The sequence below is a fragment of the Astyanax mexicanus genome, chromosome 22 (genome assembly GCF_023375975.1).
Source record: "Astyanax mexicanus isolate ESR-SI-001 chromosome 22, AstMex3_surface, whole genome shotgun sequence".
In the NCBI taxonomy this organism is placed as follows: domain Eukaryota; kingdom Metazoa; phylum Chordata; class Actinopteri; order Characiformes; family Acestrorhamphidae; genus Astyanax; species Astyanax mexicanus.
Genome location: NC_064429.1, coordinates 5,786,888 through 5,808,908, shown reverse-complemented (window position 1 = coordinate 5,808,908; position 22,021 = coordinate 5,786,888). Strand labels below are relative to the sequence as shown.

At 37.7% G+C, this 22,021-nt stretch overlaps 1 protein-coding gene across 1 annotated transcript in view; it reads right to left on the bottom strand.

Annotated features, from left to right (window-relative positions):
* The window catches only part of zmat4a (zinc finger, matrin-type 4a), a 217,994-nt gene that overhangs the window by 121,125 nt on the left and 74,848 nt on the right, over window positions 1-22,021 (bottom strand). Inside the window, exon 3 of the mRNA XM_049470464.1 lies at window positions 17,884-17,973. Coding sequence (XP_049326421.1) covers window positions 17,884-17,973 — 90 coding nt within the window. The remainder of the gene's footprint in view (window positions 1-17,883; window positions 17,974-22,021) is intronic.

Genomic DNA, 22,021 nt, shown 5'->3' with positions numbered 1-22,021 from the left:
GCAGACCTGTTTTTTCAATTGCAGTCCGGGTGCAAGAGTTTTATCACTAGAAGTGAGTAGAAGTGTATATATATATAAAATATATTTCACAGACGTCTCCCTGAGAAACTAATCCCATCCAGACAGGGCTAAAGAACCTGGTCCCACCTGTCATTAACATGCGAGCTGAGTTAACAAACAAAAATGTGTAAAAATGTGTAGATAATAATTCAATTCCTGCACTGCAACAGTAAAATACAAACATACAAAGACATATGTACAAGTCCTGCTGGAAAATAAAATCTGCATCTCCATAAAAGTTGTCAGTAGCAGAGGGAAGCATGAAGTGCTGTAAGATTTTGAGGGAAAACAAAACTGCACTGACTTTAGACTTGATAATAAAACACAGTGGATCAACACCAGCAGATGACATGTCTCTCCAAACCATCACTGATTGGTGGAAACCTCACACTAGACCTCGAGCAGTTTGGACTGTATGTCTCTCCACTCTTCCTCCAGAATCTGCTCACTTGATTTACAAATGAAATGTAAAATTTACTGATGATCAGTGATGGTTCCTCCAAAAGGGCTTGGGCAACTCATCCAGGAGGTCACAAAAAACTACTATGTCTAGTATGACCACAGTTTTTAGGTGCAGGATTCATCATATTTATGTGTTATGTTACTTCCTCACATATGAAGTGGGATAAAGTGCAGACAGTTTTTCTTTAAATTGCATCAAAGCAAAAAGAACAAAAAGTGAATAAAAAAAGTTAAAAAATAAAAAAGTCCACCCTCCTGCTGTAGTGTTAGTATTTGTCTTGGACTGTGTCACAGTTTGGGCAGGGACTCACACTCCCTCACTATTATGTTTAATTTCCCATTTCCGAAACCCAACCCAACCCAATCCATCCGTCCATTTACCTTGACAGGAGGAACTGCATCAGCAGGAAAACTGAGAGCGGTGGCCACGAGGGATGCAGGCAGGGTGTCGGGTAATTTGACAGAGTTCAGGACGCCAATGCAACTGTCAATCATTTCAGCTCCCTATCTTAGTTGGGCTGCCTGGCATTTTCAGATTATAAGAACTGCTCTTCGGCCACGGTTTAGAGCGATAACCTGTACAGAACCAGCCACATTAAAATGCATTGATGTGGGCTAAGGGCTATAGTGGGCTACAGTTCTCAAGTCCTGCCACAGACTGGAGTCCACAGACTGTGGGACGTAACCTTGGAATGAACTGTGGACTTTTTTCTCGGTGGCTGAATCTGTGACATTAATTATCGGTTGACGTAACACAGACGGAAGTTTCTCTGCCAGTTCAGTCTCTCTAAAAGTCTCCTGTCTCACCCGGAGAGCTTACGTTGAAACCGGTGACACGTTTTGACACTTTGCATCTCTCCTGGTGACAAAGGTAACGCGGCACCTCTGCTGAGCGGAGGGCACTGTCTGTCAAAACATGTCTACCGACGAGACACCTGACGACGGCCCAAATGTCATATTAATGGCCTTGTCTCACGTATACGCGTCACGTCAAACGCTGTTAAGCGAGACTCTTGGCGAGTCGTGTGCTCATAAATACCTCCACAAAGGCGCTGTTCTGTTGAAGCTTTATTTTGGTAGTTTTAAGGCTTTTTTAAACAATAAGATAAAAATATACATTATTTAGCCGCTACAGATTTAACTTACTTTTGTTTTTTTTTATCATTCTAACATTCAAACTTAACTATCAGACAATCAGAAATCAGATAACCCGTATAAATATAAAAAGTAGTTGTTAAACAAGTTAACAAGTTTTGAAACCCTTCTTTAATTTTACATCATACGACATCACATAAAATAAAAAATGTACCGTAGGTGACCTCATAAAAAAGCAGAAAAAGTATTGGAAAACCAGGTAATCCTTAACAGAAAATGCAACACATTATACCCTGATCTGTAGAAAAACTGATGAGAAAAAGTCGTTGACTCAAGAGAACCACAGTGAGAGCTGTTATTCACTAATGGAGAAACATTATGGAACACTGGTGAACCTTCCCAGGAGTGACCAGCCAACCGAAATTACTCCAAAAGGGCATGAACAACTCATCCAGGAGATCCCAAAATAACACAGAACAACATTTAAAGAACTGCAGGATCTCACTCAGGTCTCAGTTAAGATCAGTGTTAATGATTCAATAATAAGAATAAAGAGACTGGGTAAAAAATGGTCTCCATGGGAGAGTTCCAAGATAACAAACACTGCTGACCAAAAAGAACACAATGCCTGATCTTATATTTAACAACAAATATCCTGATGATCCCCAGAGAAAATATTCTACTCGCTTGTACTGTATATATATTTAACTTGAGTGTAATTTAACCCTTGTGTGGTGTTCATATTTTTGTTACTCGTTTACTTTGTTACTTGTATTTATTTCAGCAAAATTAAGCAATTTTACATTAAAATGTTTTACACATGCTTGCTTCACCTAAATTGCAAGAAATATAAACAGCTTACATGGTTAATATTTGCCCTTTACCTTTCTTATGTTACATTTCTTTCAAAAAGTGCTACTCTTTTTTTATTCGTTTTTTAATAAAATGTAAAAGAAAATGAATTAAACTCAAGATATGAGTAGAAAATTTGTTTAGTTTCAAATTTACAAATGAAGCAATGTTTATTAGCCCTTGGCCAAACATACTGTATGTAATATAAATGTGTAGGGGGGTGGGTTGGGTGTACAGTGTGTGTTTATCGAAAATGTGTTTTGATATATGTTTTCCACCAAAAATGAGCCAATGCCAATGAGTTTGAGTTAGAAAATTTTTTTTTTTTTGTATAATTTGATGAAAAACGGGTCCCACTGATCCGAACACCACACAAGGGTTAAAACACTTTTTATTGTGCTCAAGAAACATTGTACCAGTCTTGACTGCACTTTACCACTTTGGGCTATGGTCCTTTTCAACAGCCATTTAAAGATTGGCCATTAAACATATATGTCCTATGAACTTTTGTAAATCATATTGTGTCCCACGACTTTGTGTCACTTGTCCCGTGTCCTCATCATCAACAACTTCAGAAATGGGACATCCCATCCATCTGCACCCACTATCAGACATCACTTTAACTTCCATTATTCACATTGCCTTGCCATGAGCATGCTGGCCAGTGTTCAACCAATCTCACTCACAAGATAACACCTCACAACTTACACAAGTGTGGCGTTCATAAGCCGTCACCTGTGGTAACACTTCAACACCAAATTGCATACTTATGTTCTATACTTTATGCCAGGTCAGTGACAACTTACACCAAAGCCATAGGGCATACTTATATATTGAAAAAGACCCATAGTTCCAAAATTAGGGCAAGTCCACAGAAAATGCCAGAACATAGAATAATAATCCAGATATATCTGATGACTTTAAAGGGGTTGAACATTTTTGCAAGGCACTATGAACTCCAAAACATATTGGTTTTTTTTTACATAGACTGAAGTTCTCTAGCAAATAATGTCAGTTAATACTTCTTAAAACCGTTCTCTCTCCATTTTTTTTCATGGTTTCACGCATATGGTAGATGGCAATTTAGACTAATGCTCTGTCCAAAGCCTTCAATTTCTTACGACACCCATGACCAAAGTTTTCACAGAAAAAAAAAAATCACCATGCCTCATCCCCATGCTCATCTATCACATAAAGTTTTATCGCCTGTGGCTAATATGACAGTAAGCTGATTTCTGTGACGCATCCCCGCTTGGCCACCACTCCGAATCTGTCAAAATGCGTAAACGGCTTTACGGCAAGAAAATAATGTCGTTGTCGTTTTTCAGCGAATTACAGATTATGCCCGGACATTACCAGCCCTGCCGATTTACCACGGCCACGTTTTAACCCGGACGTTAAGACAGGGGAGGGCTAAAAATAGGGCATGACACTTGTGACTGAGTCAGCCCCACCATCGTCTCCATGAGAACAGGTTGCCACGCCAACCGCATCCACCTCCCGCTGACATCTCTGTCTCCTGGAAGGATGTGCGAGCTTCCAGCACAAACAAAGACGGATCGCTGCAATCTCCGCAAATTCCCCCGGAACAGCCTGTTTACTCTGCTACATCAACCCAATGCACCTGGGTGCTCCGGAATGACCATATCCAGAGCTGTGGGGAGGCGGAGCTAGTGCTACTGATCTACTGGATACTGGGCTTGAAGTAATGAACCTCCTGAATCTCCTGACTCCTCTTTAGTATAAACTCTGACCATACAATGGTCAATTATCCATTTTCAATTAACCCTTTGTTTTCAGGTTTAACCCTATTCCAAGGGGAAGTGTTAAAATCCTCCCCCTATAAATTTAAACCATCATTCAAGCACCTCATACATCATCAGGTGACGGTTTTGGGCTGATGTGATAGCAGCATGGAGCGCTAGATTTCAGTAGTAACCTACCTGCTGCTGGTTAACTAGATAACTTTAGGGCTTTATCGTACAGGTATGTCTTCAGAAAGAGAACAGGTAATGCATCTAACTTGCTAACGTGCTAAAGTTAGTATATTAGCTAGCTCGCCACTAACGTTAGTTCTCTGCTTGATAACGTAGCTTACTTGGTGCTAGCGTTAGTATGTTAGCTTAGTTCTCTCTCCAGATTAGATGTTTACAGTGTTTTCCCCTGTGCATTAAGTACACAGTCTGAAAATGAAATACCTACAGCAAATTTACAGTAAATTTAACCCTTGTGTGGTGTTCATATTTTTGTTATGCGTTTACTTTGTTTTTTTTTTACTTTTACATTAAAATGCTTTACACATGCTTGCTTCACCTAAATAGCAAGCAATATAAACAGCTTACATGGTTAATATTTGCTCTTTACCTTTCTTATGTTACATTTCTTTTAAAAAGTGCTACTCTTTTTTTATTAGTTTTTTAATAAAATGTAAAAGAAAATGAATTAAACTCAAGATATGAGTAGAAATTTTGTTTAGTTTCAAATTTACAAATGAAGCAATGTTTATTAGCCCTTGGCCAAACATACTGTATGTAATATAAATGTGTTTTTAAATATATTTTTCACAAAAAATGATCCAATGCCAATGAGTTTGAGTTAGAAAAAAACATTTTTAGTATCATTTGATGAAAAATGAAAACGGGTCCCACAGACCCAAACACCACACAAAGGGTTAAGACAATTGAAGACCTTAATTACCCGGATTTTATTTTAAGACATTATAAGACTTTTTAAGGACTTGCGGAAACCCTGTACTAAGATTTTTTTTATGCTTGTTCTGAACAAAATGGCCATAAAACAGTGAAACTACAAATTAAACTATGGTGATACAGAAGTCATTGTAACTTTTAACAAAGACAATGCTCAAATTTGTGGGTGTCTTTGTTTGCTTGTGCCCGTGGCGTATTGCTGCTGATTCTCATAACCTTATGTTTGGGGTGTCCCTCTAAAAAATCTTAGTTTAAAGGGTCATGTAGCCCTAAACCTTCTCTTAACCTACTTTCCCCAACCAAAAATCAGAACACCCTACCCCTAGACGTGGCTATAGCAAAACACAGGGCTAGGTTTAAGTGGTGAAGACCAATGTACAATGTACAGGTTTCTAATAAAGTGGCCGCCGCTTATAAATTACACCACACAAGCTTACATAAATACTGCTTATGCAGCATGCAAGAGGCTGTAAACCTTCTGGATTGTCTGGATTGTGTTCTGACTCATTGCACCCAACCTGCTGACTTGACGGCAGGTGTTCAGGCTCGACAGATGTTGAGAATTAAAGAAGCTGCAGTGCAATATGGGACACGAACATCCACAAACATCCTGATTAATATATTGGACAGATCGTGCTTTATAAAATCAGGTAATTCAAGGTTGTTTATTCTCTCACACATATTATTATTATTCTCTAGAAGACACAAATATATGAATAAATAACTAGTCTATTATTATCCTCCATTTACTCTGTAGTTTAATGGTCAGGTGGTGAGTCATTCTCAGTACTACAGTCACACTGGTGTGTTATGTTGTTCCCACCACTTACCCCTACCACTCTGTTTTGTGTGTGCATGCCATGGGGTGAGGGGTGGGGTAGGTTAGGAGAAGGAATAGGGCTTGTTTGCTCTTCATGCAGATTTTTCAGATCCACACTGCAAAGAGATGAGAATCAATGTTAAGATGGTGAAACAAGCGACCAAAGAAACCCACAAATGTAAGTTTTACTTGTTAAAAGTGAAGATTAGCACTATATTACCAGAGTTTAATGTGCTGTTTCAATGTTTTATGGCCGAATTATTCATAACAACATAAAAAGATCACTAGTAGTTTGTCTCCGTAGCTAAAAAGTTAGCTAGCTATCTACTGAGACAAACTACTAGTGATTTTTTTTATGCTTGTTATGATGAATTCGGCCATCAAGAATTCAGCCACGACTGATTTGGTTAAGTTCCTTGTTAAAAGTTGATCTAACTAAATAATCTGTGTTGGCAAAATGTATAAATTTGGCCCAATCCCATTTCAACCTTTGGCCCTATAACTTTCCCCTTCCCCTATTCTTGTTAAGCTAAAGGGATAAGGGGCTGCAGCATTTAAGGCAGAATGGAAAGAAATAAATAAAAGCAAATTTTCCCATCACAGAGTAATTAAGGAAAGGGCAATAATAAATTAATAATAATAAATAAACATCTCCCACCTTTTCGAAGACATACGCTAACTAAAGTCCTAAAGTTAACTAGCTCACCAGCAGCAGCAGCTAGGTTACTGAACTTTAGCTCTCCTGATGTCGTATCGGTCGATTGATGTCGATTTCACCCTCGATTTCACCCTCGAAAAGAAGGGGTAGGCTAAATTGGTAGGGCCAAGGGGTAAAATGGGATTGGGCCTTGGAAATTGCCAAGCTAACAACTTTGCACATGCTCAGTTTGAATCATTAGTTGAGTGGGGTCTATAACATATACTGCATATAACAAAGATATAGAGATATACCCACAACATGAGTTTGATTAATGTAAAACACAATGTTTTTTAATAAAACTTTAAATAGGCCAACTAAAAACATAATGTGTTTTTTTAAGTGGGTGAGACCTAATACTGTATTTTACTTTACTTTAATAAGTATTATTTTTATACATATGAAAAATGTATTAACTTAACTGAAGATTTGTAGTTGGAACAATTGCTGAGGGTTCTCTTCAAAAATTTAAAGTTTTAAAGCTCAAAAATCTAGTTGGCTCTATTTTGAGTTTTCTTAACTTTACATTTTTACAACTCTAGGCTGTTTTGGTGTGTTTTTTCTTCGTTTTTGTTTTCAGCTCCTCTTTCAGGTCTTTTAACACAGCAATTATATCAGACAGACACATGCCCTGATCTCTTTTACTCCAGAAGACATACGGCTGCTCAAAAATATAATCATTTAAAATATAAAAGGAAGCAGAATTGTTATATTTTCCTGGAACTGATCATGTTTTGCTCAAAGCGCTGTCATTTTACCAATTTTTGAATATATAGACTTTAAATATATTTACACCTAAGATATCTTTTCAAAAGTGGTTAGACTAGAGTGTTTATTGCATAAGAGTTAAAAGAATATTAATGATTTCAGTTCATTACATGGTTTATTAATTACTACTTTGACAAAATACATGAAGAAACAGCATCAGGCGGATTCATTTATCTTGATAATCAATAATCACACCTCTAGGATACATGTAGATATTAAACACCTAAACCTGACACTCAGAGCAGCCTATGCCTTTCAGTATTTTAATCAGGACACACAAAGAAAAATATACACAAAAATTTACTTTTTATTTTAGTCTTAATAAATAAAAATGTTTAGTGCAAAATAACTACTTAGTAAAAATGTGCAAGTAAAATAAAAAACTATATAAAGTAGTGCGCACAACATACCTAGCTTTAGTTTGAGTAAAGCAAGTGTCTGTGGTCACTTTTGAGTCTGATATTTACTGATATTATTTGGTTTGAAACATCATATAAATATGTTTGAAGCACTAAAGGTTAATAATATTGGTTGGGGAAGGAGATTTTTCACTTTTTTAGGTGTTTTTCTCTCAATGGGTTTCTTGTAGATGTAGCTTTACCGCACTGGGATGTGATCACTATTTTCAGAAAGAGTAAGTTCCGCACTTTCTAACCATATATGGATTATGTTTATGTGTGAAGGGATTTTTGAGTAATTAAGCGATTTTGGATGGAAAATCCGTCTGTAGGGTTCGAAGGGTTAAACACAATGAAAATAAGAAGATAGATGGAAGTCATTTAGTAGTATCCTGACTGTCTTTGTAACTTTAAATACAATTGGATAAGAGTTTGCCTGAGTGAATCTTGAGATGTAGGAGTCCGCTCTGCAGGCTGGAGTTACCTCACCTCTTCTCCCACAGGAAACATGAGCCCCAGCTGGGGTTGATTTAAACACTGCTAATTAGATGGGCCCAGATCCTCAGACGGGATATCCAATAGGCCTCAAACGCCTCCCGGGCCACTAATTGTATCCTCTTTAACGGCCCTTGCATCGAGTTACAGCGCCGGAGGGGACAGAGAAGAGGGTTTTAAAGAGTCCTCGGGGGAGCTTGTAGCTATTAGTAGCCACCACAGACAGCTGATTGGTGTTAAATAGATGGACGAGGTGGAGATCTCCTGGACCAGGTGGCTGGGGTTTCATTAGGTGCAGAGGGAAGCGATGGCGGCTCGTTAAACGGCCGTTAGCGCTGGTGGACGGAGTAGGGTTATCCACTGGGGTGGATTTTTTGCTCTACTGATCTTGAACAGTCTTTATTACTGATGTACACTAATGCTTTAAGTGGTTTTCCAACAGTTCTCTGGATGACCATGGCTTTATCTCATGGATATGTCATATAGTAAAATGGTAAAAATGTTCTTTAAGGTTTTTTTTTTTTTGTAAAGACTGTGGTTCTATGCAGACTTGCTTACTTCCTCTAGTTTGTCCCTAAAGTTGCCCAGAAGATAGTCTCCACCCCTGTCGTACCTTTACTGAAGGATCTGCAAGGATCCAGACGCTACAGACCTGGGATTATGATGGGGCCTTCACTAAAGACTTTATAACCTGCCAATGCTAGCTCTTATAACACACTCTATCGAGACTAAAAACTTTTTTGTATTGCAAATATAGGTTTTTAATTTGATAAAATCACAGAAACTCTAGAACCCAGAGCTTCAGAACTCCAGCAACTCCTGATTCAGACTTGGATCAATATTTGTAGCTTATTAATCTTACTTCTCACGTGAAAGCAAGCAACTACCTCGCTTCCAAACTGCAGAACGTTAAAGCAGAGACACTTCATGCTTTACAGACCTGGGCTTATGATAGGGCTTTCACCAAAGACTTCATAACTCTTATAACATGCTCTATCGAGACTAAAAACTTTTTTATATTGCAAATTTGTCTCTAGAGCCATAAAAACACTCTAAGAATCATCTAAACTGTTTAAAAAACCTCTCCAGGTAAGTTGTTTCAACTACCTAACTCTCGCGAAGACACCTGTTAGCATTGCGACTAACCCACTTACTTAGTACTACTAAAGCCTGGTTGCTGTATCAGTTAGCATCACAGCTTTAACCCTGCTGAGGCTGGCAGTTATCTTTGTGGCTAACCCACCACAAACCTTCCTAGCCCAGCAGCTCAAGGCTAACATGCTCCAACACCGCTGAACATCAAATCAATCCAGCTCCATGCTTGTTGAACCCAGTTGTTACACTGTAAGACCGGATTAGTTGAATTTACCTAAAAAATGTATGGAAACCAGTTGCCTTAAAAAAGTTAATTAATGAGAAATGAAACTTGAGTTAGCATAACTTAAAACATCAAGTTATTACAACTAAAGAGGAAGTTGATTTTACTTTTTTACTGTTGTTATATTATAAAACCAGACGTTGAGAAGTTGAGTTTACTTACATTTTTAAGGCAGCTGGTTTGTTAATTTTTGCTAAAATTGAGTTATCATAAATTAAAACATCAAGTTACTACAACTAAAGGAGAACATGATTATTTGTAAGCAGTGTTGGGAGTAACGGCGTTAAAACTAACGGCGTTACTAACGCCGTTACTTTTTTCAGTAACGAGTAATCTAACTAATTACTATGACTGCAACTATAACGCCGTTACCATTTCCGACACCACGTTACTGCACGTTACTTTAGCCACTCTATGAACTTTTTTTTTAACTTCGCTTTGCCCTGGTTAACCCCTCCTCTTTCCGGTGGACTTCTGGCCGCTGTGCCTGTAGGTTTAGGTGGTTTGGCGTAGTGAAGTGAGGCACAATTGTGACAATTTGCGTGCTCCAATTAATTGAGTGATTGCCGTGGACAGCCCAAGTTCCGATTTAAGGACGTTAAGCTCTTTTTAGCTGCTCCGGTTTTTGTGGTGCTGCTGCTTTCTCTTTTAGAGCTCAGATTCTCTGCCCAAATCCCACCTGACCCGAGGACCGACCCGAAATCGGGCTCCTATTTTTATTTTATATAAAGCTCTGGTGTGATAATCACAATGTTGCTAAGTAACCAATTATTATTGTTCACTAAAGCGAACGAAATAGCGAAAACTGAAAGTGAAAAAACATTTGTGTTAACTGAATCTAATAAAAACGGTAATTAAAAGGAAAAAAACATAACTCGAACTGTATTTTGTGTTTATAAAACTAACTAAAACGAACTGAAATTACTGATAGAGTACCCTCATTTTCGTGTTTATTTTATTTATAAGCGCTGTTGTACAGCGGAGTTGTACAGCGGGAGGTGTTGTGCCGAGCGCGCGGCACTCGTGGTCCGTTAGTTCTTGTGTAAAGCGCTCGCGCCGCAAAATACGACAGAAAACACTGAGAAACTGCAGAACTATGAATGGGATTACAATATGCGTGCGAGGCAGATCAAAGAGAAACAGGAGATACAGTGTGTGAGAACATTTACCTCTGAGTAGCTCATACCAGAACAGGCAAATCTCTCTCTCTCTCTCTCTCTCACTCTCTCTCTTTCTCTCTCATGTTTCTTAGATTGATCTCTCTGATGAGATGTGTGAAAACTAATAAAAACTAGCAAGCCCACCCTAAAAACTTACTGAACAGAAAAAAAAAAAAAATTAAATTAAACTATAATAAAAACGAATAATGTAATCACGTAGCTCTGGGCGCACGTGAACGCCTCCGCGTTTGACCTGCAGCACTGTGTGTAGCTGTTCTTTAAAATCATTTTAATTAAATAATAGATATGCTTCTATGTTTCAGTGTTAATTAACATAATTCTGATTATATTTCGCTCATTCAAACGGCCCGAAAACAGACAGTTTATGGGGCGGATCGGGTCGGGCTCATAATGACAGTTCATGGTTCGGGCTTGGGCAGAACGTGCACGGGCTCCGGCTGGGTCGGGTCGGATTTTTTGGGCCGATTTAAGCTCTATTCTCTTTTGGTGAAGCTGTTATATTAATACCATTTTAACGGTCATTAGATTGTTGTTTTTGTCCATTATTTTGTTTGTTTATATATACATATGTCCTTTGAGTGTGGCTTGGTTTGTTTAATTTCATCCCCAGACGCGTTTTTCCTTTTTTTCCGTTTTTTTCAGTATTACAAGTTTTAGTAATTTTTCTTTGGTTCTGTGGAGAATTTCGTTTTGTTTTTTTGAAATTCGTTAGATTATATTTTTGTCAACATTTTGGGTTTATTTTCGTTTGTTATTTTTCTAATAATAATAGTAAAAGCATAATTGATTTCCTTTTTTTGACGGGCGAATAATAAAAAGTAACGCGATAGTTACTTTTACTGGTAACTAATTACTTTTATAGTGGAGTAACTCCGTTAGTAACTCAGTTACTTTTTTGAAGAAGTAACGAGTAACTATAACTAATTACTTTTTCAAAGTAACGTACCCAACACTGTTTCTAAGGTAGCCCAGGGGGAATCACTACACACTGATGGTGAGTGTTTCAGAGTTAGTCAGAAACTGTTGGACTCACCTAGTATGCAAATAGATTGTGACAGAAGCCAATAGAAAAGAAGCTGTTGATGGCAAAACAGAATAAACTCAGTTATTTTAAGTTGGTTCAACTCAAAGATCTCAGTTTGAATAGTACAGTATATGTGTCCACAAATGTTCAACTAACTCAAAATATAGTTGAGTATTGTTTATAAATCTCTAATTTTATGTAAAACAGACTTAAATCATTTGAGTTCGAACAACGTATGGGTTTACAGTGTAGCATCATGGCCAACCCAGTCCAAAAAACTGAATATTAGGAAGTGAAATCATCTCATTTTAAGGCAATACATCTTATCTTACTAAGCACTGTGTCAGAGTAAAAGATTGCTTTACTTGTTTTAGGAATAATTATTGAGTCTTATTGCGTCTTACTGAGACTTTTTTTGTACCATATTTTAAGTCATTTGAACTCAAAATAAGCACAAAAAGTCACCAGTCAAGTTAGTCTAGTTATTGTATCCAAATTGAATCCAGAAAATGAGGGATTTTTGCTTGATTTAAGTCTTACTTGACTCATTTTATGACTATTGATTACCTTTTTGTCTAATCTAACCCTACACGTCTCAATTTACATATATAAAGCTCTGGAAAAATGAAGAGATCACTTCAGTTTCTGAATCAGTTTCTCTGATTTTGCTATTTATAGGTGTATGTTTGAGTAAAATCTTATTCACAGTTATTCTATAAACAACAGACAACATTTCTCCCAAAGTCATTTAGAGCATTTACTTATAGCAGAAAATTAGAAATGACGGAACTAGAAACAAAAAAGATGCAGAGCTTTCAGACCTCAAATAATGCAAAAATATAAAACAAGTTCATATTCATAAAGTTTTAAGAGTTCAGAAATCAATATTTGGTGGAATAACACTGTGTGTTTTTAATCACAGTTTTCATGCATCTTGGCATCATGTTCTCCTCCACCAGTCTTACACACTGCTTTTGAATAACTTTATGCTGCTTTACTCCTGGTGCAAAAATTCAAGCAGTTCAGTTTGGTGGTTTGATGGTTTGTGATCATCCATCTTCCTCTTGATTACATTCCAGAGGTTTTTAACTCTTGATTCATATTTGGATCAATATTTGTACCTTATTAATCTTACTTCTCACATGAAAGCAAGCAACTACCTCACTTCCAAACTGCAGAACATTAAAGCAGAGACACTTCATGCTTTATCAGAGAGTGCACACAAAGCCACGGACAGTTGCGCTCCAGCAAACGGGTCCGGACTACAAGTTCCAGAGCTCCTAAAAGAGAGCAGAACCAAAGCGTAATGCTTAGCGTTACAGCAATACACTGTTTTCATCAAGCCCCAGCGTGCACGCAACGGCAGCCATGCAAAGCGCATTGATCTTTAAGCTATCAGAGGAAGTAACGTACTGGAAAAATAATTGCCTCCACCTCTACACCGCTTCCCCAGAATCCCATCAGAGAAGTGCTGACTTTCAACACTGTCAAGCTTATGATTGGGGTTTTGGGGGGGGGGGTTTGGTTTCCGGGGACAAGAGTTTCTTATATGAATTCCCCTTTCAAGGGTTACAGGTTAATGACAAAACCTTAATCACGAAAAAAACTCCAGTCCAGCACTTTTATTGGGCCCTGCCGTCTTATACATACAGCTCTGTAACAAAATAAGAGATCACTAAAAAACACTCTAAAACAAGCCATCAAACCAAACTGAACTGCTGAACCTGCTGATTTCTCCACCAGGAGTAAAGGGATAAAGTTCTCCAAAAGCAGTGTGTAAGACTGGTGGAGGAGAACATGATGCCAAGATGCATAAAAAAACTGTGATTAAAAACCACCAGGGTTATTCCACCAAATATTAAAACATTTCTGAACTCTTAAAACTTTATGAATATAAACTTGTTTTCTTTGCGTTATTTAAGGTCTGAAAGCTCTGCGTTTTTTTGTTTTTTTTTTGTTATTTCAGCCATTTTTCATTTTCTGCAAATAAATAAATGCTCTAAATGACAATATTTGTATTTGGGATATGTGTTCCTTTATAGTCTGAATGACTTCAGTATTCATTTACAATAAAGAAAAAACTAAAGATTAAAACAATGGATTAAAATATGTGTCTAAAATTTGCCCATATATTTGTCTATTTCTTCAACAACTTAGGACTTAGGACAGCTCTGGAAAAAAATAAGAGACCACTTCAGTTTCTAAATTAAAGATTTTTAAAGGTATATTTTTGAGTGAAATGAGCATTGTTGTTCATTTTCATTAAGTGTTAAGTTTTATAGAGTTCAGAAATCAATATTTGGTGGAATAACCCTGGTTTTTAATCACTTTAGTTTTCATGCATCTTGGCATCATGTTCTTCTCCTCCACCATTTTCACACACTGCTTTTGGATAACTTTGTGCTGCTTTCCTCCTGGTGCAAAAATGCAAGCAGTTCAGTTTGGTTTGATGGTTTGTGATCATCCACTTTCCTTATGTTTATATACCAGAGGTTTTTAATTTGGTAAAATTAAAGAAACTTATATTTTTAATGCTTTCTTGTTTTTTTCCCCAGAGCTGTGTATCAATATATCAATACGTAATGTTAAATATTGATATTTTAATGAAATATAGGTGCTCCAAACTCCCTAAGACTTGTCCTCCATTTAGACTTACTAAAGTTACTGCTTTATTTACAGTCATATGAAAAAGGTTGGACACCCCTATTAATCTTAATCATTGCAAAAAAGCAAAAGCACACCTCAGGCGACTCTGTTTGTGGCGTGCTTGCAGAAATGGCTTCTTTCGCATCACTCCCCCATACAGCTTCTCCTTGTGTAAAGTGCGCTGCATTGTTGAGCGATGCACAGTGACACCATCTGCAGCAAGATGATGCTGCAGCTCTTTGGAGGTGGTCTGTGGATTGTCCTTGACTGTTCTCACCATTCTTCTTCTCTGCCTTTCTGATATTTTTCTTGGCCTGCCACTTCTGGGCTTAACAAGAACTGTCCCTGTGCTCTTCCATTTCCTTACTTTGTTCCTCACAGTGGAAACTGACAGGTTAAATCTCTGAGACAACTTTTTGTATCCTTCCCCTGAACAACTATGTTCAACAATCTTTGTTTTTAGATCATTTGAGAGTTGTTTTGATGAGCCCATGATGCCACTCTTCAGAGGAGATTCAAATAGGAGAACAACTTGCAATTGGCCACCTTAAATACCTTTTCTCATGATTGGATACACCTGGCTATGAAGTTCAAAGCTCAATGAGGTTACCAAACCAGTTTTGTGCTTCAGTAAGTCAGTAAAAAGTAGTTAGGAGTATTCAAATCAATAAAATGATAAGGGTGCCCATACTTTTGCACCGGTCAAATTTTGGTTTAATGCATATTGCACATTTTCTGTTAGTACAATAAACCTCATTTCAATCCTGAAATATTACTGTGTCCATCAGTTATTAGATATATCAAACTGAAATGGTTGAACACCCAAATATTTACAACTAAAAATGATTAAGATTAATAGGGGTGCCCAAACTTTTTCAAATGACTGTATTTCTGTAGTGGCGTTATAATCAAATTAATAGCATAACACTTAGAACATTGTTACAAATTTTAATTTTGCAAAATTTAGACTGTTGACAGGGTGTAGAATAGCAATGAGCATCGTGACGCGCCTTACGCAGGGTGTACGATAGGGCCCTGAGATAAGACTGAAGCCTACCACTAGAACATTGTTAAAAACAAACAGACGACTGCAATAAATCCCGCAGAAAATAAAGTCACTTAACTTTTAATTGCTTCATTATACTCAGAGCGTCTGGCTTCGGTTTCTAACAGGCATTTGAATTCAGACGTTGTACCACCTACAGATAGCTGTGTGTGCTTCTGTTGGGAGGCAGTGGGATGTAAATGCAGCATCTGCTCACTCCACAGGAGGCACAGACTGCCGGGCCACCGGGGGGTGAGCAGGAGGCTGAGACCAGCACAACCAAGAGGATTCTGCACGTGTGAACTGTTTTTATATACGCATCACCATCACAAGCTTATGGTGAGGAAGTGCGAGCAGTGATCCTGAGGGAAGGCCAAGCCTAAAAAGAGCTGATATGGGGCAGAAACAGAGCTGGAATATCTCCAGACCATCACTGATCATCAGTAAATTTTACATTTCATTTTTAAATCAAGGGATCAGAGTCTGGAGGAAGAGTGGAGAGACACACAGTCCAAACTGCTCGAGGTCTAGTGTTAAATCTTGAGGTCTTTGGCAGTGTGCCAAGTCCAGCTGGAAAATGAAATCCGCATCTCATCTGATTGGTGGAATCTTCAAACTAGACCTCAAGCAGTTTCAAGCAGTCTCTCCACTCTTCCTCCAGACTCTGCTCCCTTGATTTACAAATAAAATGTAAAATTTACTGTCAAATAAATAATAATTGAGAAAATAAGGATGGGACATTCCAGGATTTTGGTACATTTCCTGTCCCAACACTTAAATTTCAAATGTACATATCCAAAATATCTAAATGACTATTTTTTGTGAACAATGTACTTGTTATAAGACAAACTGTAAAATGTGGTGGAAAAATAATCTCCTTAGATATTATTCAAAAGACCCAATACCTTTGGACCACCTCAAAAAATGGCCGTTTTAAATAAATGACTTCCTCTTGTATATTGTTGATCTGCATCTCCTTTACTTATTAAAAAAACAACTTCTTTGGTCTACATTGTTTTGCATGTTACAGTTTTTATGCTATTATTAAGTTGTGTCCCACAACATGCGCTCAACCCTGTTACCATAAGGAATTTAACCTGCAGAGAAAGAGTTAAAAATATTTGTCTGCTGGCACAAAGGAAGTGACATCACAAGGACATTTTCTGCCCACATGGCAAGACCAAGAGTAAGTGCTCTAACAATTTTCAAACAAGTTTTTTTTTTTCCAAATATGTTTGTCCAAGTTGTGTGTGTCACTCAGTGAACTCCACCCTGTTACTCATACTGTAAAACTAATAATGAGCAGAGTCCAAATTTACTTTATATACTTATATAACCATGTTTGTCCTTGATCTTGTATACATAGCTAAATTTTACAGTTAGCATCTGTTCCTGGGGTAAACCACAACTTAGCCTAGATTTGCAACCCTGTTACTCGCAACCCTGTTACTGTAAGTATTGCATACCAACTTAAGCATCTAATTAAAAAAGTGCTTTGATACCTGAGCTTGACGAATCAAAGTTTTTGATAGTCTATTACCTGTATGACTAAAAATGATCAAATTGAAGATCAAATTTTCAGAAGTGACCAGCCCTGAAATGTACCAAAATCCTTGAATGTCCCGGATAATAATAAAGTATACAGAGAAACAGCTACAGAACTACAGTCTGTAATTATTAACCAACTACAAACCATTCCTATATAATCAGTGGAGCTACAAAAAAAGGTAGATAATGGGTATAGAAACAAGAAGGTGGTCATAATGTTATGTTGATGCTCTTCAATCCAGCCCACCCATTTTCACCAATTTCCACCCTTTATCGACCAAAAGCTGACACCCAGTACAGTTAGCACTGTCGAAAAGCAGATCGCACCACATTTACCCAGGCTTAAAGCATTCTGAAGGACCGCTTGATGGAACACTGACTGACACCACCATTGTTCTGAGCCTGTATCAATCCCAGGCTCACTCGACCATAAATGGAGCATCGTTTAGGCATTTGCAACAGGCAGGCGGATCCGGGGAGGTTCAGGGACAAATCAATGGCGGGGGAAGTCCATTAGCGGTCAGGGGTCAGTAAGTCCTGCTTAAACAGTGGACTGCATTATGTGCAGTCATGCAGGCTTCTCTCTTTCTTTTTTTTTTTTTTTAAAGAAACACATGTGCTGGTGATGCAGGACATGTGTGCTGTGTGAGGACATACTACTGATTGACTGGTTGTACTGAAAAAAAAAAAGGCCGTGGTTACTCACGTTGTCTGTTCGTAGCTTCTTGGCTGGGCAGCCTCCGTCCACCGGGTGCAGCATGTAGTAGAGACGCACCTTGTTTGCATGTTTTCGACTCTGGAGAAAATAAAAATAAAGGAAATCAGGGATAAGACTCATGCTTTACACCAGTAAAGCACAATATCATAAATAAAGAATGCTGTTGGTGGATGATTCTCAGCCCAGCAGTGGCAGTGAGGTGTTTAAGAACTCCAGCAGCACTGCTGTATCTAATCTACACATTCCACCAAGCCAGATTCCACATCAGTGTCAGTTTATTATTATATATATATATATATAATATTGTGATACCATAAATGAATACTGTGATAATATGATATAACACTGTGATAATGTTGCATTCATCACCAGAAATGTCCTGCCTTTTGCAACTGCAGCGTAACACATTGCGAGGGGTGAAAATAAAATTGCATTGTGCCTTTAAAGTTACTACAATTTTATTTTAAACTTTAAACAAACTCTACTTCACATTCCAACTTTTTTCACCCAATTTTCTTTTTTTTTTATTGTGTTTTTAGGAAGAGAGCTGTGGATATCTTGATGTATCCATTTAACAAGTCTTTGGAAGGATACATCAGTTGCGACCAAGTCATTCCCCTTAATGTAGGCTGCATTTCTTGACTGTTGTTTTATGATCTCAGAGACTCTAGACTTTGGACGTTGGCTAATGTTGCGTTGTGCAGAATAGAAAATCTGATCCGGACTCCAGGACTGGCAATCACCATCCCTCCCCTGGGCATCTGATCATGACCAAGGGTGAAATTAGAGCTCTGTCAATACTGTGAAATTAGTTATTATCTACCACAAGCAATGAATTGGCAATGGAGCCCAGAGGAATAGTGAACACAATTGCGCTGGTGATCTGAGTGAGAGAATCTGAAGAGAAAAGGCCAATCAGACGCAACACACCGCGAGGAGACGGGGCCAACGGGCCGGCCCGGCCGATAAACAATTACTGCAGAGTCGGTAAAACACCAGACGCCCGCAGATCACAAATCTGTCGATGCCCTGGGTTTGACAGCGCGACTGTTTTAACTCGCCATGCTAATCAATCCCCAGTCTCGCGCAGTTTAACTGAAACACTGGCTGACGAGGAGCTGCTGAAGCTCCGCAGTAAAACACAGGAAAAAAAAGAGCGAGGGGTGAAGAGAGAGAAGAGAGGGGGAATAAGAAGAGAGAAAGAGAAGGAAAGAAAAGAAAATAACGACAAAAGAGTGACACCCTGGGTAATTTGTACGGAAAGCTTTTCATTCTTCATGGAACGGGAAGAGAGCGGGAAAATGCTCTCCACGATTCCGCCTCCTTCTCTAAACGCGGCTACAAGGCGAGAGATGCTGACTCAGACTGCGTCTGTGGATAAATGTGAAATATGAAATAAATCTAAGATGTAAAAAATGACAGATTGAACGCATCGACTGCAGACTGTCAGAGAGAGAGAGAGAGAGAGAGAGAGAGAGAGAGAGAGAGAGAGAGAGAGAGAGAGAGAGAGAGAGAGAGAGACGAAGAGGAAACTCCTCGTCTGGTCCTCGCAGTCCGGATGGAAGAAAAACAACTACAAACCTGTAATTTAACAATAATAATTGCAGACGTATAGCAATACATTAAAAAAGTAATTTTGATCATAAATTTACCTCAGTAATGCTATTCTAATCATTTCTTTACCTCAGCAGTGCTATTTAAATATTACTATTACCTTAGTAGTGGTGTTTTTATCATAAACGTACCTTAGTAGTGCTATTCTAATCATCAATCCACCACAGTAATACTATTCTAATCCTAGGTATAACCATGTAGAGCTGTTCTAATCATATATATTAACCTCAGTAATGCTAATCTTATCATAAGTATACCCATGTAGAGCGGTTCTAATCATACATTTACCTCAGTAGCTGTGTTTTTATCATAAACGTTTTTATCAATAATTTACCTCAGGAGTGCTATTCTAATTATGGATTCAGCTCATTAATTCTATTCTTATCATAAGTACACCCCAGCAGTGATATTTTAATAATATAAAGTATTTACCTCAGTAGTGGTCTTTTATAATAAATATGCATCAGTAGTGCTGTTCTAATCATGGGTTTACCTCATTAATACTATTCTTATCATAAGTACACCCAAGTAGAGTTGTTCTAATCATGTATGTACCTCAGCAGTGATGTTCCAATCATATTTTTTTCTAAGCAGTGCTATTTTAATTGTGAATGTACATTAATAGTGCTATTCTAATCATGAATTTACCTCAGCGGTGCTATTCTGATCGTTATTTTTACCTCAGTAGTGCTGTTTAAATAAAAAATTTACCAAAACAGCGCTGTTTAAATCAGACATTTACCTCAGTAGTGCTATTTTAATTATACATTTACCTCAGCAGTGCTGTTTTTATCATAAATTTACATCAGTAGTGCTATTCCAATCATTCATTTACCTCAGCAGTGCTGTTTTAATCATAGATTTACCTCAGCAGTTCTGTTTTAATCATAGATTTACCTCAGTAGTGCTATTCCAATGATACATTTAACCTCAGCAGTGCTATTCTAATCATAAATATACATCAGAAGTGCTGTTTTAGGTGGAAAGGTAATTTACTTTCCTCTCCAAGGCTTCTGCATAAACTACGGAAGCTTGAGATCTTTCTAATTGAGGTTAAAATAAGGCCACTTTCCCTACATTTGACTCTGGAAAAGGTATACGTTTGAGTTAAATGAACATTGTTGTTTTATTCTATAAACTACAAGCAACAAATAAAAATATGGTCATTTAGAGCATTTATTTGCAAAAAAATGAGAAATGGCTGAAATAACAAAAAAGATGCAGAGCTTTCAGACCTCAAATAATGCAAAGAAAACAAGTTCATATTCATAAAGTTTTAAGAGTTCAGAAATCAATATTTGGTGGAATAACCCTGGTTGGTTTTTAATCACAGTTTTTTTCATGCATCTTGGCATCATGTTCTCCTCCACCAGTCTTACACACTGCTTTTGGATAACTTTATGCTGCTTTACTCCTGGTGCAAAAATTCAAGCAGTTCAGTTTGGTTTGATGGCTTGTGATCATCCATCTTCGTCATTATTTTTAGTTGGTATCATTTTATTTATTTTTTTTCTGGAGCTGTATAATTCCAGTTGCTAAACATTGTGTGCCTTCTCTGCTTGCACGTTAATCTGGGAATATCCGATCCTCAGAAATAAATACATGAGAGAAATGAGAGAATGAGAGAAAGTGAGTGACAGTATGAAACAGCTGAAGGTTACTCTCACTGGCAGACAATGTGTTTCCAGTCTCAGTGCCCCCGAAAATCACATTAGATGCACACAAAAAAAGAACATCCACAATAAAAAGCTTTATAAATCTGATTATACATGTTCAATAACCGCAGGGAGCTCTGTCCCCTATTGTGCCTGTTGAGAGGCAAAGTCGAGTGGCTGTACAGGCTGGCCTTGTTTGATTACTGTTGGCGTAAGTGTAATCGGGTCCTCTGAGGTTAAATCCCGTCCCTGCAGCAATGTGAATAAGATAATATGAAACTGCTAATGGTGTGTTCAGCTGTGCAGTCAGAGGCAGGGGAGCACTGGAGCACTGGATTGTCGAGTCCCAGGCAAGATCAAGAACCAAGATCAAGGCCAAGACATGTCCAACACCAGATTAAAGGAGAAATCTGGTGAGAAATGGACTTGGGTTGGAGTGAAACATGATAATAACTACAAACTTTTGTCAAATAGCCCACCTCCATTCACCCCCAGCATTCCCAAATACAGATGCTAGCAGTGATGGTATAGTTACTTTGAAAAAGTAATCCGATTACTGATTACTCCTTTAAAAAGTAACTTAGTTACTTTATGGATTACTTGATTTTAAAAGTAACTAAGTTACTTTACAAGTTACTTTATTAGTTACTTTCAGCAGCTGCAGACACCACCTCCCGCCACCTTAACATAAACATTATAACCAGTTTTACCAAAACTCCCTTTATTGGAAAATGCATTTTTAACAGCAACAATTTATCTCTATTAAGTTGAACTATTTCCTAAAGAAATAAGTTTTTTTTTATAAAAAAAAAAATTAACTTAACATAAATATTTTTTTAATAAAAAATAAAATATGG